Source organism: Chenopodium album, chromosome 7, assembly GCF_948465745.1.
Source record: "Chenopodium album chromosome 7, dcCheAlbu1.1, whole genome shotgun sequence".
Classification (NCBI taxonomy): domain Eukaryota; kingdom Viridiplantae; phylum Streptophyta; class Magnoliopsida; order Caryophyllales; family Amaranthaceae; genus Chenopodium; species Chenopodium album.
In genome coordinates this window covers 14,193,566-14,213,252 of record NC_137840.1, presented here as the reverse complement: position 1 = coordinate 14,213,252, position 19,687 = coordinate 14,193,566, and the positions used below count along the sequence as shown (strand labels likewise).

The 19,687-nt window shown below is 36.1% G+C and overlaps 1 protein-coding gene across 1 annotated transcript; it reads left to right on the top strand.

Moving 5' to 3' along the window:
- Positions 1–10,558: 10,558 nt before the first annotated feature.
- Positions 10,559–19,267, top strand: LOC145640030 (uncharacterized). Its single transcript, XM_081691342.1, has 10 exons — positions 10,559–10,761; positions 12,194–12,268; positions 12,417–12,459; positions 12,652–13,617; positions 14,304–14,371; positions 14,820–14,854; positions 14,939–15,820; positions 15,917–17,340; positions 17,414–18,344; positions 18,450–19,267. The coding sequence occupies exons 1-10, from the start codon at positions 10,559–10,561 to the stop codon at positions 19,265–19,267; spliced, it is 5,445 nt and encodes a 1,814-aa protein (XP_081547468.1).
- The last annotated feature ends 420 nt before the right edge of the window (positions 19,268–19,687 follow it).

Sequence of the window (19,687 nt, the reverse complement as noted above, 5' to 3'; positions counted from 1 at the left end):
CAAAAACCTAAAGCAATTTTGTCTCTACTATTTATACAAGTGTAACTCATATAGCAAGTAGGTTTTCTAAAGATAAAGATGTTAACTTTCCTTATCTCAAAATATGATTTTGGTAAATCTTTTTATTAAAGAAAATCCTTTCCGAAAAACACAAGAAGATATAGTTAAAAGAATAATATCGTTTTTACTGATTTTTGAAAAATAAATTAAAACAAAATCTTTTTCCAAAATCTATCTTTTTATATTTTTCCTATTTTATCTTTTTGCCAAATTATCTTGTCACGTCTCTAATAGATTTCATGCATATCTTATTAACATATTTAACAATAAATCTAGAAGATAAAATCTTAACTAAATTAATATTTCAATGTCGCGCTTCTGTAAACCTGAATAACTTGGGCTTTACGCAGGCCAGGAACAAGTTCCTCCTGTCACTTGATCTCCAGTGCTCAACTGGAACTTCGCAGCCTAAGTTCCTTGTGGAACTTACTGTCTTCAGCTTACAACCTTTAAGTTCCTGTTAGGGAACATTCCTGTTAAGGAGTTTAGTTCTTGTTACAGAACTCTTCTTCTATTGATTAACTTTTTAACTAAGGTTTCTTCAAGTCTTCAAGATACTCTTCCACCACCAAGGTCAACTTCTCCTGTACTAAACACTTGTAAACCTTTAGTTGAGTTTGCTTTAGTTAAAGTTCATCTTCATCAAAACCTTTAAGCTTCAACAATTTCCCCCTTTTTGATGATGACAAACTTAAGCAAACTCTTGAGAAAAGTTAAAACACATAGAAGGACGTATTTTTGTATTTTTGATTTATTGACAAAAAGTAAACACATAATTAAAATTTCAAAGAAAAAAAATAAGAAAAACAGAAAACAGAACATGAAATAAACTCATAAATAAGAATAAGAATTTTACTAAGCTACAACTATATCAGAAGAAAGTTTTGATACTTTCTCAACTGGAACCCGGAACAACTATAGCCTTCAAGTTTGCTTTCTCTTTTCCCCTTTTTGGCATCATAAAAAAGTCCTGATTTTTCAAGTTTATTAAGCCTCTGACTACAGCCCCACAAGCAATTCATCGAGTGTGGGAAACTGAAGGCAGCACTGCTAACTTTCCTCCAGTGAGTTCGACTTTCCTACATAAGCTTTCACAACATACATATACACACATGTTTGCACCAAGTTCCAAAATATTTTCATTAAAAACAAAGATAAACATCCTATTGAGCCATTCAAAATATTACAGTACCAAAGATAATGTTCTAAAATAGACATTGAAATGTAACAAGTTCATGACTGAATTAGCAAAACACGGAAAAAGTGAGGCTAGGGATAGGCTGGACAAAATAAGGTAGGTGAGGCTGGTCTTGATCAAGGTTCAAGGAGTTCAAGAATTTTCTTGTTATCTTCAACATTTTGCTTCACATACTCCTCCAACTTGTCTTGAAGACCCTTGAGATCCTTCTGGAACTCCAGCTTCTGCAGTTTGAGACTGCTCTCAAGACCTTGCACCTTTTTCTCAAGGTTTTGCAACTGTTCTGTGGCTGTTTTCAACTGCTTCTCAGCAATGTCAGCCCTGTCCACAAGTTCAGCCACCTACCCTGCAGTAACTTTGTCCTTATCCTCATCCAACTCAAGAGGCTTCTCCAAACTAGTTTTAGGAGCCTTACTAGCTGAGATCCTCCTGCTCTTCCTTACAGCCTTATTAGGGACATCCTTCCCTTTTCTTTTTCCTCCCACGGTTTTCTTTTCTTCCACTTTTCTGACCTTTCCATTCACTACTTCAAGATTTATGCCTTGAAGTGTCTCACCATTGATTACGTTCTCTGGTTTTTCCTCCAATCCCTCATAAACTCCTTTGAGCTTCATTCCTAGAAATTCAAACACAGTAGACAGCACTGCACCATATCCCACCTTTTTCTTTCTTGGAATACAGTGAGCTAGATGTTGATACATTAGAGATGGGAAATTGATTTTTATTTTCTTGGAAAGACAGAATATGACAGCCAAGTCCATCAAACGTGCCTGGATTCTCTTATGTGTCCTAGGAAGAATAGTTTTTCTCACCAAATTAAACAACAGCTTGTTGAGAGGGTTAAGATCATTATGACTCATAACATTCTTCCCCCTTTGTCCTCCCAGAAACTCAACTATATCACCACTGAGATAATTTCCAACCTTCACAGTGTTCTTTCCCTTCACATATAATTCAAATCCAGCAGTAGGTACTTTCAAAAGTTTTCCTAATTTTCAACATCAAACTCAATTTTCTTTTTATTCACTAAGCTAGAAATCTTCCCTTGCTTAACTTGAAATTTTTCACAGAATTCATCCATTGCTACTGGATATAACACATTATTTGATGTTGTAGACAACAAGTACTCCCACCCTTGAAATTTTATTAAATCGAGAAATTCTAAAAACCTAGATTTCTTACACCATGAAATATCAAGTTTGTGACCAACAACATACCTTCCAGCACTTGTAAGAAGTTCCAATTGATCATCATCTCCATCAACCTATTCTTCCTCTTCTTCTGCTGATGCATTCTCTTCACTTTCCCCTTGAATTTCTTCTTCCCCCTGATTCTCTTCTTCTCCTTGATTTTCTTCTTCTCCTTGATTTTCCCCTTTTTCGAACTCATCAACTTCCTACATTTCCTTTTCAAGTGACTTTTCTTTCTCCTTCTTTTGTTTCCATTCACGCAATTTGTCGAGTACACTTGAAGTGATGTATTCCTCATTATCGTTCTTGCTCTCTACTTCCTTAGGGTTTGAAGTTGAAGGTTTAGGGTTCTCAGAAGGCTTAGGAGAATCAGGGTTACTTTTGGTCGTTTTTGGAGAGGGTTTGTAGTTCACCATTGCTAAAGGTGAAGTCTCTTCTTGAATGGTGTTTTCAGTATTTTGAGAATTTTCAGAGGAGACAATTTCTGCAATGATGACCATGGTGTTTGATGGTGATTTTGATCTTGAGATTTTTACTGAAGAAGGTGAATTGTGATTTGACAGTGGAGTGAAAAGGTGGGTGAAAGATGCCTTTTATATTTATTGAAGCGGTGCAAAGAAATTGAATGGTTTTACTATTCACTCATTAATTGAAACACGTTCAATTAATTTGTAAAACAATTTGGCAGGATGTATTTTCAAAATTTACTTTCTTTCCAAATTCATTTAATTTTTCAAATTATATTTTCTTTCTTAAAATACACACAATGGAACACGGTTCTAACACATATGTACAGTACATTATTATTTGCTTACATAAATAAGTGTTTTAGTGAACTTACCTTTAGTAATTAACAACGGTGACACTTCAGCTATGTTTATCACACCAAAGTTGTGCCAAAAGCTCTTTTCACTTTATTTACACTATTTTTGAATCAGCCATATCTTGGAACTTCAAAATCAATCAAGTTAGCTTGATCGTCCCAAGTTCCAATCTCAATTTCTCAAATCTTTCTCTGTTCAAGGGTTTGGTTAGAATATCAGCAATTTGACTTTCTGTATGACAAAATTCTAACTTAATATTCCCTTGTTCCAAATTGTCCTTTAGAAAGTGATGCCTAATGTGGATGTGCTTTACCTTTGAGTGTTGAACTGGATCTTTAGAAATACAAATAGCACTAGTATTATCACAGTAAATAGGAACACATTCAAAAATAATACCAAAATCTCTAACCTATTGTTTTATCCATAAAATTTGTGAGCAACATGCTGATGCTGCCACATACTCAGCTTCAGTTGTGGATAATGCAACAGTGTTTTGCTTCTTGGAACCCCAAGAAACCAAACAAGGTCCTAAGAACTGTACCATACCTGAAGTACTCTTTCTGTTAACCAAGTCACCTGCATAGTCAGCATCAGTAAAGCTATTTAATTCGAATGAGTCACTTCTAGGATAGAAGAGGCTCAAGTCATCAGTTCCTTTTAAGTAACGAAGAATTCTCTTTACTGCTACGAGGTGAGATTCCTTTGGATTTGCTTGAAACCTGGCACATAGACCTACACTAAAAGATATGTCAGGTCTACTTGTTGTTAAGTAGAGTAAAGAGCCTATCATACCTCTATACATAGTTTGATCTATGCAAGTTCCAGTTGGATCTTCATCCAACCTAGTTCCAATACCCATAGGAGTCTTATTGGTTTTTGCATTGTCCATCTTGTATTTCTTGATCAGTTCCTTGATATACTTTTGTTGATGGATCATGATTCCTTCTTCAGTTTGTTTGATTTGTAAACCGAGAAAGAAATTTAACTCTCCCATCATACTCATTTCAAATTCTCCACTCATTAGGTCAGCAAAATACTTGCACAAAGACTCATTAGTTTCACCAAATAAAATATCATCAACATAAATTTGTACAACTAATATATCAGTTCCATTTGATTTTAAAAACAGCGTTTTATCAATTTTACCACATTTAAAACCGTTTTTCAATAGGAACTTTGACAGTCTTTCATACCATGCTCTAGGAGCTTGCTTCAACCCATAAAAAGCTTTGTCAAGCTTGTAGACATGGTTTGGGAATTCTGGATTTTCAAATCCAGGAGGCTGTTCCACATAGACTTCTTCATCAAGAAATCCATTCAAAAATGCACATTTAACGTCCATTTGGTACAACCTAAATCCCATATAAGCAGCAAAAGCAATGAGTAAGCGTATAGCTTCTAACCTGTCTACAGGAGCAAATGTTTCCTCATTGTCAATACCTTCTTGTTGATTAAAACCTTGTACCACAAGCCTAGCTTTGTTTCTGACAGTAATACCATGCTCGTCTAGCTTGTTCCTAAACACCCATTTTAATCCGATTGTCTTCTTTTGTTTAGTTCTAGGTTCTAGATGCCAGACTTTGTTTCTCTCAAATTCATTAAGTTCAGCTTGCATTGCATTAATCCAGTCAGCATCAGTCAAAGCTTCAACATGGTTCTTAGGTTCCATTGAAGATAGAAAGGCATAAAATGCACAGAAGTTCCTTAGCTGAGATCTGGTCTGAGTTCCTTTTGTGATATCGCTCATGATTGCATCTACTGGATAAGATTTCTGATGTTTCCAAGGCTTTGGTGTAAAGTCTTTAATTGGATACAATCTTTCTTCATTGTTGATGACTGGTTCAACTGTAGGAACTTCAACTTGATTCTCAGTTTGAACTTCTTCTTGAATTTATAGATTAGCTTCATTCTGTTATGGAACTTGTGGAGTTCCTGTTGCATTTTCCAATGTAGGATCTTCATTTGCTTCTGGATTTGTCTCATTTTCTTCATGTTGTTTCTGCAATGATGATGATTCTTCATTTGGATCCAGCTTGCGAACAAGTCCTATTTCAAAATCATCATCACATTCCTGTACATCAATCAATTGTTCAGTTTCATCAAATATAATATGTACAGATTCCTCAACACACATTGTTTTCTTATTATAGACCCTATAAGCTTTACTATTTGAAGCATATCCTAAGAAAACAGCTTCATCACTTCTTTCATCAAACTTTCCCAAGTTTCTTTTTCCATTGTTATGAACAAAACATTTGCATCCAAAAGATCTGAGGTGAGAAATGTTAGGTTTTCTCCCTTTGATTAGCTCACAGGGAGTTTTGTTGGTGATGGCTCCAACAAATACTCTGTTAAGAATTTAGCATGCTGTATTCACTGCTTCTGCCCAGAAGTTTCTTGGCAGTCCACTTGCAATTAGCATTGTTCTAGCCATGTCTTCAAGACTTCTATTCTTGCGTTCTACCACTCCATTTTGTTGTGGAGTTCTTGGTGCAGAGAAGTTGTGATCCATACCATGCTCAATACAGAATTCATCAAATTTTGAGTTTTCAAATTCTGTTCCATGATCTGATCTAAGGTGAATCAGTGGATTACCTGTTCTTCTCTGTTCTTTCTTTACAAAGGCTACAAATTCATCAAATGTTTCATCTTTGCTGACAAGAAAGAAAACCCAAGTAAATCTTAAAAAATCATCAACAATCACCATTACATACCTCTTACCACTTCTGCTTTGGATTCTCATAGGACCACAAAGATCCATATGAATAAGTTCCAAAGGTCTTTTGGTGCTTACCATTTTCTTGGACTTGAAGGAAATTCAAGTCTGTTTTCCTCTAACACAAGCATCACACACTTTGTCATACAGGAACTTAATGCAAGGAAGTCCTTCCACTAGTTCCTTAGATCTAAGCTTATCAAGTAAAGTGAAGCTTGCATGACCAATTTTTTTACGCCATAATAAAGGATCATTCTCCATAATACTGAGACATGTTAAACTGCTATTAGGAACTTCGTTAAGATCAACAATATATGTGTTCCCTTTACGAGTTCCTTCTAAAATGATGTTCCCAGTGTCATTGTGAATGATTCTGCATTTATTGGAAGTAAAACTTACTGAGTTACCTTTGTCACAAAATTGTGAAATGCTTAATAAGTTGTGTTTGAGGCCCTCGACCAACAATATATTATCAATAGCATGGGAACTTGACCTTCCTACTTAGCCAATGGCAATTATATCTCCTTTCATGTTGTCACCAAAGGTCACAGTTCCTCCATAGTAGGCATCCAGTGAGAGAAATTTAGATTTGTCTCCAGTCATGTACTTTGAACAACCACTGTCGAGGTACCAGGTGTTGTTCTCCCTCACTGGAACCTGCATGAAGAATTAAACGTTAGTATCAGGAACCCAGGTTTCCTTGGGTTCCTGTGTAATAGGAGTGGGATCATTTTTCATAACCCATGTTTTCTTAACATAATTTTTATTTTTCTATGTACTACTTTCTCTCTTTGGAAAATTCATCTGCTTATGTCATGTCTTTCCACAGAAATGACAAACAATACTGCTAGGTAAGTTAACATACTTCTTTTCCTTTTGGAACTTCTTCTTGAAACCTAGTCCTTCTGTTCTTTTGGTCTGAGCATTAGTGATCCAGTCAGGAACTATATACTCAACAGGTTTCTTACCTTTCTTAGCCTTCTCAAGTTCCCCCTCAAGTCTAGCTTTCTCCATCTTGGCCTTTCCTAAATCAGATTTTAGCTTTTCAAAATTGGTGAAGTGAGCTAGAGCAGGAACTTCAGAATTAGGAGAGTCTATTCCTAATTTTAATAAAGAGAGTTCAACATTTAAGAGTATGTTATCATGTTTTAAATTTTCTAAGGTCTCTTTTAAAACAATATTGTCATCAAAAAGACTAAAGAATCTATATTGAATGTCAAATTTCATGTTGTCAACCCACTCACTATTTTCTTGGTAAGTAATCAAAGCTTTATCACTTTGCTGCTTAGCTTTATGCAATTCTTTGAGCTCTTCTTGAATATCTAAAACAGCACATATTAGATTCTTTTTAGAAAAATGTTCTAAATCTTTTTTAGAAGACCATACCTCAGCCTCAAGTTCCTTTAGCTTAGCCTTTTCATCTGATTTTGCCATTAGGCACAGATGAGCTGTTTCTCCAGGAGGTTGATCTTCTTCATCTTCTGTATCAGTGTCTCCCCAGGCAGCCAACATTTCCTTCTTCACATTGTCTTTAGTGAAGTAAGGCTTATACACTCTTGATTCCTTGGATTTCTCCTTGGTCTTGTTCTTACCTTCCTTGAGTGGACAGTCTTTAATGAAGTGATCTTTTGCTCCACATTTGAAACAGGTAGTATCTCTAGAACCAGTGTACTTCTTGTTTCTGTCAAACTTTCTATTATTCATCATCTTTTTGAATCGTTTGACTAACATAACCATTTCCTCTTCATCAACTTCAGATTCATCTGAGTCTTGTGCTTTTAGAGCAAGACTCTTGTTTTTGGAACTTTCGTTGTTGGAACTCAGATGCAATTCATGAGTCATCAATGATCCTGCTAGTTGTTCCATATTAAACTTAGTGAAGTCCTTTGCTTCCTGCATGGCAGTAACTTTGGATCTCCATCGTTCATCCTGTAGGAGACTTCTCAAGATCTTTTTAGCCTGTTCATCAATAGGAATATGTCTGCCAAGGGAGCTTAATTCATTGATTATATCATTGAATCTAGTAAACATTTCTTCTATTGTTTCTTTGGATTGCATTTAAAACCTTTCATATCTAGACATCAACAAATCAATTTTAGAACGTTTTACCTCGTTTGTACCTTCATGAGTAACCTCAAGTAGATCCCAAATCTGTTTAGCAGTCTTGCACCCCATGATACAATTATGTTCATGAGGTCCAAGACCACAATGTAAATACTTTATTGCTAAAGCATTCATTTCGAGTTTCTGATAATCCTCTTTGTCGTAATCAGAAATACGTTTAGGAACTACCTCATTTTTGTCATTGGTTGCAGCTACCTCAAAATCACCAGCTTCAATAACGCGCCAAACTTGGTAATTTTCAGCCTTAATGAAGATCTCCATTCTGTTCTTCTAGTAGGTATAAAACTTACCGTTAAACATAGGTGGACGTTGGGTTGAATACCCTTCTTCAAGTTTCTCTTTGTAGTTCATTTCTCCTCACGAACTTACTCGGCAATATTATCTGCTTACACGTGAGAACCTTGCTCTGATACCAATTGTTAGTTGAAACGAACACTACAAGAGGGGGTGTGAATTGTAGTTATGTTCCTAGTGACTACTTTCGCAGATTTAAGACAAAATGTAAAAGGAACTTGACAGTGCACACACAATTTTACGAGGAAACCTTCCAGGGCCCTACTGGAAGTAAAACCTCGACCCTTCTAAGGGATTTCAACACAAAACCAATCCACTATAATAGGGCAATAGTAAAATTACAAACCTATTATAATTCAGACCTTTATAAACAAGTTCCAACTAGAACTTGTAGCACAGTAAGACTAAATCCTACCCAATTCAAATCCCCTGACTTGAACTCACTCGTACTCTCACAGTACAAATACAACCTTTTAACACAAGGTTGTTTCTCCTGTATGCAATTGTAAATTTCATACACTCACACCCAACAGCCCAGTCAATTATAGAAACAAAATATCTAGAATATGTTAGGCAAGCTATGCATAAAAACCGAAACTAATATGACAAGATAAATCTTGGCAAACTTACACTTTGATAAAGCTCACAAGATTTTCTTCACGCATAAACTTACAAAAACCTAAAGCAATTCTGTCTCTACTATTTATACAAGTGTAACTCGTATAGCAAGTAGGTTTTCTAAAGATAAAGATTTTAACTTTCCTTATCTCAAAATATGATTTTGGTAAATCTTTTTATTAAAGAAAATCCTTTCCGAAAAACACAAGAAGATATAGTTAAAAGAATAATATCGTTTTTACTGATTTTTGGAAAATAAATTAAAACAAAATCTTTTTCCAAAATCTATCTTTTTATATTTTTCCTATTTTATCTTTTTGCCAAATTATCTTGTCACTTCTCTAATAGATTTCATGCATATCTTATTAACATATTTAACAATAAATCTAGAAGATAAAATCTTAACTAAATTAATATTTCAATGTCGCGCTTTTGTAATCCTGAATAACTTGGGCTTTACGCAGGCCAGGAACAAGTTCTTGCTGTCACTTGATCTCCAATCCTCAACTGGAACTTCGCAGCCTAAGTTCCTTGTGGAACTTACTGTCTTCAGCTTACAACCTTTAAGTTCCTGTTAGGGAACATTCCTGTTAAGGAGTTTAGTTCTTGTTTGAGAACTCTTCTTTTATTGATTAACTTTTTAACTAAGGTTTCTTCATGTCTTCAAGATACTCTTCCACCACCAAGGTCAACTTCTCCTGTACTAAACACTTGTAAACCTTTAGTTGAGTTTGCTTTAGTTTAAGTTTATCATCATCAAAACCTATAAGCTTCAACATTTAGGATTACCAGCAGCTTTGACGCCATGGAAATGCAAGGAAGCCACCATTACCGACATACGACAATGCAAAAGTCGTTTCGCTGACTTCGACCAGAATTGGACTGAGTCAAAACGGTTGAATCGGTAATAAAAGCAATCAACACAAGTTTTCTGGCCGCCATGATTTTTGGGACGATTGAGCTTGAAATCGGCATAATCAAATCCAAATTCAGTTTTGAGCTCAATACCAACACCATTGCTACAAATTCGATGTTAATTGAAGAAACAAAACAAATTGCAAGCGCCGCAATGGGAGGGGATGGGTCGCCGGCCGTCGACTAATTAGTGGCATTGGGTGGGGATGAATGTGTGCATTATAAACCGGACTCACATGAGTTCGTTCTATGCAAAACCTTCTCAGCATAGCTATAAAAGTTAAACTTTGAAATATATTGAAATGATTTTAATAAGTACTCACAAAATTATACTACCTCTGTTATATATTATTTGTAACGATTTGACATAAAGACTATAAAGTAGAGAGAAAAACTGTCTAATCGTTGCAAATAATATATAACGGAGGTAATAATTATTTTTATTTACGAAGTATAAATTATTGACCACGATCAAAGTGAATTATTTAAAATGTCAAGGTGTTAAAATTGTTGTGAAAAAGAGAGTGATTAAATAGTTATTTTATCTATAACACTTATAAATATGCAAAGTTTAGTAACAGTAACTTTGGGCATTATTACATTTTCAGCCCCGAAATTAATGAATTGCCTAAATTACCCTTTGCTCCCTTATATTGCTTTCTCCTTGGCACTTGTAAAGGAGGGTACAGCTGTTGCCTTTTCTGCAGTTTGCTTTTGTTGCCAGCTAAGGCCTCCTTTTTGGTGCTTGTTGAATTGGGAGAGTTCCCGTTTAGCTCTGTCTTGGTTTGGTTTGGGTTTTCCGTGGCTGCTGAGGGTTGCAAGGTAATACGGTTTGGTTGGCGTCATGTCTGGGATTTGCTGGTATGGTTTCGAGTTCTTCTTCCTTATAAATTGCTTTTTTTGGGTTGGATGATAAGACTACATAAGCTGGTTTGCTTTTGGATGTTATTGTTTTGGTTGCTTTACTGGCTTGCATGTTTGGTTTGTTGTTTAGCTTTTGATTCGTAGGTTAGGAATGTGTTTAGTTTGGTTGGGTGTGTGTTTAGGATATAGATCCTCTTTTTTTGGGGGTTGAGGAGACCTCCTGAGATGTTCTGTACAGTTAGTGCTTTGTGTAGTACTTTTTGAAGAGACTTAGGGAAGGCCTAAGCCTTGGGGATTACTCAATTGTACTTCTAAACAGGGGGGGGGGGAAACTTGGACTTTAATTTGTTGTGCCTGTGGTTAGGGTTACTCTTGTGGGTGTAGTCGGTTTATTAGCCTATAAATAGAGATAGAGGTTGCTCAGGGTTTCCGTATTATCGTATCATTTGTGGGCACTGGTTCTTTGAAATTGGTTTGCTAAGGTATTCTTTTAGGTGTTGTTGGTTGGAATTGGCATTGAAGTGTTCACTGTAGTCAACATTATGATTTATTCCTGATCGATTCTAAATTTTTTGACAAATTGGACATATTCTTGACAAATTGAACCTTAGTATTACTGGTTTTTGTTCTGTTCTTATGTGCAGTTTTGTTTGTGCAATTTAGTTTCTTCACAGATCGAACCCTAGCATTACAGCTTTTAAAAAAAAAAATTATGTGCTTTTTTGTTTGTGTTATTGAGTTAGTTTTTGTCCTTTAAATTACTTAAAAGCAACTCTCATATATCCTTTCTAAGTTGATCAGACCATCTGAATTATGATCTTTGAAGGGTGTGTTACATCTTACTATTATAGATTTTGTTTTGGATTTATGTGCTTTTATGTTTGTGTCATTGATTTAGTTCCTATTCTTTAAATATGATCAATTTAAAATTTAATGACAGATTGGATATTTTCTTGACAAATCAAACCTTAGTATTATGGGTTTCTGTTGTTTTCTTATGTGGGATTTTGTTTGTTCACTTGAGTTTCTTGACAGATTGAACCCTAGCATTACAGTTTTTGGGTGTAAGATTTTTTTTTGCTTTTTGGTTTGTGGCATTGATTTAGTTTTTGTTGTTTGGATATCTATTATTCAAATACTTTAAATTACTTACAAGTAATTTTCATACATCCTTTTAAAATTGAGCAAGCCATCTCAAAGATGATCTTTAAAGAGTGTGCTACATTTTACTATTATAGATTTTGTTTTGGATTTATGTGCTTTTATGTTTGTGTCATTGATTTAGTTCCTATTTTTAAAGTATTGTGATCTTTGAAGGGTTTGCTGTATCTAAAGTGCTTAGTCTTAGTTTGGTTTACATGTTTTAAGTGATGCCATTTTTGGATTACAGGTTTGGTGGAAGTGTTTTGTGCTTTGTTTCATTTAAAAGCCAGTGTGTTCTGTTGAGTGTGCAGGATTTTCTAAGGTAATTCCTTTGTTCTTTTTTAAAATTCGTGTTGCCTTTTGATTCCTTTAAGGATTCTTTGTTGTTATTATTACATAGTCTTTTTATGGTGTTTGTATTCTTTGCTCCTGCTATTAAATAGTCTTTTTAGTATGCTTTTGTTCTATAGTCTGTTTTATGATGCCCTGTTATCTGCAAAGTTCTTGTTAGTGGTGTGCATTAGGTTGAATACAGCAAATTTGTAACATTTAGAGATATTTCCTCTGCGTGATTAGGTAGCTCTCTTATTAGAGTCTGATTTCAAAAGCCGTTGGTTTTGTGGATGCGGTATGAAGGTGTTTTATGGAAGAAACACAGTTTGCCTGGTCTGAATTGTTCCCTGAATATCAATTTTGCCATTACAGGTTATGGCTAGGCGATCGAACAAAGTCTGCGTCCCTTTTCAGCCTCTGTTGGAAAAGATTGTTGCTTGGCTCCAGTTCCCACCTCCAGTTTATGGATTCATAGATGCTGCTAAAAACAATGCCTTTGTACGGGTTGGCCGACCAAGTACACGTTCAAAGTTCCTGTTTTATGGTGGAGATGCCTTTTCTGTAGAAGAGTCTCGCGAGAGAGCGGCTCATAAGGCTGTGAAAAAGTTGATTGGTCATTTTAATGTCCGAGTAGATGATTTCACACACGAACGCCTTAGGATGTATCGTTTATGTGTGAAGTTATATAAGAATAGATGCGCTGAATTAGTACAGGAGAGAGAGGACCTGACCCGCATACGGGCAGAATGTATTTCAGGAGAGAATGCATCATTTCACGACATCCATGTTTCAGTTGACTTTGCACAGTTTTTGGGTGTCTTGGTGAGGAAAACTGGTGTTACTGCAACTACCATAGAGACTACTATGGTACAGGGCCATGGTTATATTTCATGGCTGATGGTAACTTGTCCACATAGTAATATTCCTATGGAATGTATTTTTAGTGATCCTTGTGCTGAAGCAGCTACAGCTGAGCAGAGAGTTGCAAAGAAAGCATCCTTTTTCATAGCTTCTCAGTTTCATTTAGAGATTGTTGATGCCAACTATGGTACTGCAGCAAAGCTAAGTGCTGAATGCTCCTTGATAAGGGAAAAGTATTTGCTTCTAAAAGGTCATGTTGAGTGTTTAGAAAGGAGTTCTAAAGAATCTGATCCTGGTAATTGTATACAGATTGATTGCTGTGTAACACCAACTGGTGAAGAATCACAGATAGCTGTCCTTGCTCTTCCACCAGATCGGCCGTTAAAGCGTAGAGTTGTTGTGAAAGGAAGCTGTAAGAATGCTGCTGGAGTAGAGTCCTCAGAGCGCTTTGTTACTGATGTGCCAGATTTAGAAACTGTATTTAAGCATGCTAGGGTTGATTAGCTGTGTGTTATTTAGAGCATGCTTGTTTTGGATGCTAGGCTTAAGGACTTATGCTTAGTCGTTAAGGTTTCTTTATGTAATAGTCACATTAGTGTGTGGCTTATGCTTTGAAGTAGTTAATTCCTAAGAACCAGGTTGTGGTTCCTGGCTTCTATGTTTATGTATTCCTTTTACTGTAATGAATTTTTTATTTTCGGCTTTATGAATATGATGGTTTGCTATTTTACGGATTCTTATATATATATATATATATATATATATATATATATATATATATATATATATATATATATATATATATATATATATATATATATATATATATATATATATATATATATATATATATACATATAGTTCTTTGGGTATTCTTTGCAGTTTTTAGAAATCTACCTTTTAAAATGCATTTGCTATTGTCTTTTTTTAAACAGTTCCACCGCATTTGGTTTGTTGTTGTATTTGATTTATCCTTTAGGAGGTTAGTTCCAGTCCAACTACAGCCAGCAACTGAACCTGTTTCTGAGTTATAATCATGGGTATTATATAAATCTGAATCAGATATAACATGCTTTGGTCTATATATATTTGCTTTGCACCTTTTATGCTCTAGAATAATTCGAAGGTTTTGTGTGCTAGATTGTCGTTATGGCCTACCACAGCTTTCTCGCAGAACATGTAAACGAGTAAATCAAGCTGCAAAAAGGGCATCTCAGTCAGCATTTGTTGGGTAACAATAGCTGGTTTACTTATATGACATAGTTTAATGAACTCCTTGTTTGGAAACACAACTGAAAATGATTTACATTGCAGCTCAGCTATAACAGATAGGGAAGGTCAGAATGTACATACATGCAAGATTCGAATGACGAAGAAACGTAAATGTATACAAAACCTACCTAAGTTGCAAGAAAATGGGTACAAAGTGAAAGTTTTTTTTTTTTTTTTTTGCCTCCTTCCATTTTTTTGCTGTTTCATGCAAAAAAATAGCATCTGCCGCTTATATTAATGGGATGCTTCTGTAGGTTACGAGATTATACTATAGAAAAAATGAAAGGATATTTGTCCTTTGTGAGTGGACACACACAAACACACACACACACACATGTTTCTGTGAATGCATATGTGCAAGGCTCAAATACTTTATCTAATGTTATTGATCCAGTCCTTTTGTGCAGATTGTTGCAGGAATGCATGCCTCGTCCTAAAGAAAGTAATTAATTACAGAAAGCTATACATTTCGGAAGTGCATATCTTGATTGGTTGTCATTGTAATTTTGTTTATTGGTTTTGACAGATCTTCTTGGTGCTGCAATGGATCGCGAGTTACCGATAGAGTCTTTGAGACTTTCTGTGCCTTTTTACTGCCCTCAATGCGGTGCAAAGAAATTTATGTTTGAGTCCCTCCATTTTTGCTGTGGGAATGGAGATGTTGAAATAGCTGCAAATGAGTACCCTCCTGAGCTTGTTTACCTCTTTACTTCCAGGGATGAAATTGCTGTTCACTTTCGACAATATGCTAGACTATATAACAATTTGTTTGCATACAGTTCGCTTGGAGGAAATTTTGATGCAAAAACCAAAAAAGGAATTTATGTTTTTAAGTTGCATGGTCAGATGTATCATTTTGTCCCTGATTTATTACCTGATAAAAATTGTCCTAAATACTTACAGCTATACTTCTATGATGGACAGCATGAGGCTAAAAATAGATTGGGTTCTTTTCTAGAAGTAAGAGAAGATATGATTCAAATTCTTATGCATGTGTCGCGGCAGAATCCATATGCTATGTTTTTCCGGTCTCTAAGAGAACGTGTTGTTACTGAGGACACGAAGATTATTCTGAATCAGAATCCCGTACTTGATCAGCGTGTCTATAATGCTCCTTCGGTTGATGATGTAGCTGTTATCTGGCCAGAAGATGCTTCGTCAAGCCAAAGCTCAAGTCCTCATATTATGGTGTCTGGGAAATCTAATCAGACTCACCGAATCTATCATAACTATGGTTGCTATGATCCGCTTCAGTATCCATTATTATTTCCTCGAGGGGAATGTGGCTGGACTCAGGGACTTAAAAAAAATTCTCATCCAAGTAAGCGAGCAGTAGATGTAATTCCAGATCCTGTAATGTCCTATGCTGTTCATAGTGCTGAAGATCTGTTGAATGAAGAAGAAATACGTAGATCCTTTAAACTCTTTGTGTTTTCCGATCTATGTTAGACATACACTATTGGTTATTTGACATTGACGAAGTTTATGGGTTCTTTTTGTACAGGCTCAAAAAGAAAGAATACTAAAACAGATAAGTTTATTTCTCCTAGGGAGTATTATGCTTATAAGTTGCAAATTCGGCCTAACAACATGCTGCTGCGAGCAGGGAGATGTTTCCAGCAATACATAGTAGACATGTATGTGAAGATTGAAAACACGAGGCTAGATTACTTTCGAAACAATCAAGAAACAATTAGAGCCGATCTATATAAGGGTATTTTGGATTCACTGGATAGCGGAGAAACTGTTGCTTATAATGTTGGGCGTAGGGTGATACTACCGCCAACTTATATTGGAGGTCCTCGGGATATGAAAAAAAGGTATATGAATGCTATGACTTTAGTGCAGAGATTTGGCAAGCCAGATTTGTTCGTTACAGTTACGTGCAATGCTAATTGGCCAGAAATAAAGGACGAGCTAGCTGTTGGAGAGAGAGCACAAGACAGACCTGATTTGGTTGCTCGAATTTTTAGAGCAAAATTGATTGCACTGAAGAAAGAAATCATGGAAAGGAAGGTTTTTGGAGAAGTTGCTGCAATGGTGTACGTAGTTGAGTTTCAGAAAAGAGGTTTGCCTCATGCTCATTTTTTGATTATCCTAAAACCTCAATATAAGATGAAATGTCCTGCTGATTATGATAGGTTTGTTTGTGCTGAAATGCCTTCTGAAGCTAATATCAGTCTTAGGCGAATTGTCTTAGCACATATGATGCATGGCCCTTGTGGTGAACTGAATCCAGAATGTGCATGTATGCGCACACGTGGTGTAAAACGCAGTTGTAAGAATAAGTATCCAAAAAAGTTTTGCAATGAAACTACTAATAGTAAAGATGGCTATCCTATATATCGTAGGAGAGAAACCGGAGAGAAAGTAGTTATAAGAAATGCAGAGCTAGATAATCAGTGGGTTATTCCCTATAATCCATATTTGTCTTTGCTTTTTGATTGTCATTTAAATGTTGAGGTGTGTTCGACGATTAAAGCAGTAAAGTACTTATATAAGTATGTATATAAGGGCCATGATAGAATTTCTTATAATGTGGTGTCATGTAATAGCGAAGTTGTAGATGAGATTACGCAGTATCAATCAGGACGATGGGTATCTCCTTGTGAAGCAGCATGGAGGATATTTAGTTTTGACCTATTCGAGATGCATCCTCCGGTTTTGCCTTTGCAGGTTCATTTACCAAATATGCAGACTGTTTGCGTTCATCCTCATGAAAGACTAGAAGCTGTTGTTTCAAATTCAAAATGGTCAAAGACTCAATTAACTGAATTTTTTGCAATGAATGCAGCCTCAGAAGATGGCTTGGGATATTTATATGGTGAATTCTGTGAGCACTACATATGGGAGCAGAGTTCTAAGAAATGGAAACAGAGGGCCAATAGCAGACTCTCAATTGGAAGATTAGCATTTGTCTATCCTGCAGTATCCTGCAGAGGGTGAACGGTTTTTCTTGAGGCTGTTACTCCTAAATGTAAGAAGCCCTAAGTCATTTCAGGGTTTGAGAACTGTCAATGGCCATCTGTATCCAACTTTTCGAGAAGCTGCTTTGAAACTTGGAATTATAGAAGATGATGATGCAGCTGATTTAACTTTGTCTGAGGCTTGTGAGACTCATATGCCTGCTTCCTTGCGGCGGTTATTTGCTACAGTCCTGATTTTTTGCCAACCAAGTGACCCTGCTGCTTTATGGGATAAATATTATTCTTTTCTTTGTGAAGACTTCTCTTATAAATTACCACAACAGTTGCAGAAAGTCCAGCAACTTACTGTCAGGGCTATAGAACAGCACCTTGAAGCCATGGGTAAATCTCTTGCATTTTTTGGTCTAGACTATTTAAATTCCCAGGTTGATGCTGAGTTCAGACGAACAAAGGACATTCTAGATGCCCTTGATGCTCCAATCCCAGAAGAATGCTTAAGTTGCCGCTCCAAGTTGAACTTTGCACAGAATGCTGCTTTTGTGTGTATTATGGATCATGTTATGCAGAAAAAAGGTGGAGCCTTTTTTATTGATGGTCCTGGAGGAACTGGAAAAACTTTTTTGTACAATGCGTTGTATGCAGAGTTACGGCTAATGAACAAGATTGTTTTACCTACGGCTACATCTGGAATTGCTGCAGCAAACATTCCTTCGGGTAGAACTGCTCATTCAAGGTTTAAAATACCAATTGATGGCGAAGCTTCTTTAGCCTGCGATGTTCCAAAGCAAGGAAGTTTAGCAGCACTGCTAAAGGAAACTGCACTTATTATATGGGATGAGGCTTCCATGGCTAAGAAGCAAAACCTTGAGTCTTTGGATCTTTTGTTACAAGATATATGCAGTAACAAGTTTACATTTGGTGGCAAGGTTGTTGTTTTTGGAGGTGATTTTAGGCAGGTTTTACCAGTGGTCCCTCAGAAAACTATGAAGGAAGCAGTTGAAGCAAGTATTGTAACTTCTTACCTGTGGCCTGACTTTATCAAATTTAGACTTACCTAAAATATTAGAGCAAGAGAAGACCCTGCTTATTCTGGGTTTTTGCTTGATCTAGGCAATGGGAAATTACAGAAGACAGAAAATGCATTGATCAAGTTACCACAGGATATTGTCCATTCGATGGACAACCTAACAGAATTGGTCTCTGCTGTTACAGTCCACACATTTCCAGAAGTTGTTCAGGAACAGTTTGATAGTCGAGTGTTTACTGAAAAGGCAATTTTAACGCCGATGAATGATGATGTCGATTCTATTAACACGTCTATGATTGAGCAATTTCCTGGTCAAACTGTTATATACAAGAGTTTTGATGGTATTTTGAATGATACATGTAACATCTATCCGACGGAGTTCATCAACAAGCTATGCCCTGGTGGAATGAGTCCTCATGAGCTGATTTTGAAGGAAAACTGCCCTGTCATACTTTTGAGAAATTTGCTCCCTTCTTCTGGCTTGTGCAATGGCACAAGACTAATTTGCAAGAGATTTTTCCCAAATGTGATTCAATGTACTATTGCAGTTGGCCACTACAAAGGAGAAGAAGTATTCTTACATAGAGTGAGTTTAAGACCTTCTACTGGTGCCAGGTATCCATTTCAGTTTGAAAGGAAACAATTTCCTATCAAATTGAGCTTTGCAATGACTATTAATAAGTCTCAAGGACAAACTCTAAATCAAGTATCAATTTATCTTCCACGTCCATGCTTTTCGCATGGCCAACTTTATGTCGCATTATCCCGAGCTAAAAAAGCAAAAGATGTCTGTGTTTTTACAAAGAAACCTACAGGGAAGTGTTCTTCGACTGCTGTTAGCAATGTAGTGTCTTTTGACCTATTACGATTAGCAGATATTCTTGAAAATGATGCAGAGTAATACTCACAATTTGTTAATATGTTGAAGCCTAAAATAAATGTTGACCAGTTCTTATTGCTATAGGTAATTGAGGATTTTGCTATATGCATTTTATGCGGATTTGTATACCTTTTAAATCCTGTATTCACCTGCTAGAATGTGTCAGCTAACCTTTATGCAAAAGCTAAGTTGTAGTACCTCTATAATTGATGTAGTTCTTACTTGTTCATCCTGTTATGTTCAGTTTTAGGGGGAAAAAAGGAGAAGATCATGAAGAAAACGCTCTGAAAAAAGTTATTAACCACCCAGTGCAAATGTTTTTGGAGCTGCAAACCTCATAATAAGTGACTGTGAGTGCTTGTTCTTGTGGGAGTTTGCAGGTATTTGTTTGTGGGTTTTTTTTTTTTGGAGCCCTGGAATTAATGTTTGGTATAATATAGC

Bases quoted from the DNA above. Each gene is read 5' to 3' on its own strand.
- LOC145640030 (XM_081691342.1), top strand. From the start codon at position 10,559: ATGAATTGCCTAAATTACCCTTTGCTCCCTTATATTGCTTTCTCCTTG. The intron at 12,460-12,651 runs GTGTGCATTAGG...TTGCCATTACAG, and splicing joins CTGCAAAGTTCTTGTTAGTG to GTTATGGCTAGGCGATCGAA. The intron at 13,618-14,303 runs GTATTTAAGCAT...GGCCTACCACAG, and splicing joins ATGTGCCAGATTTAGAAACT to CTTTCTCGCAGAACATGTAA.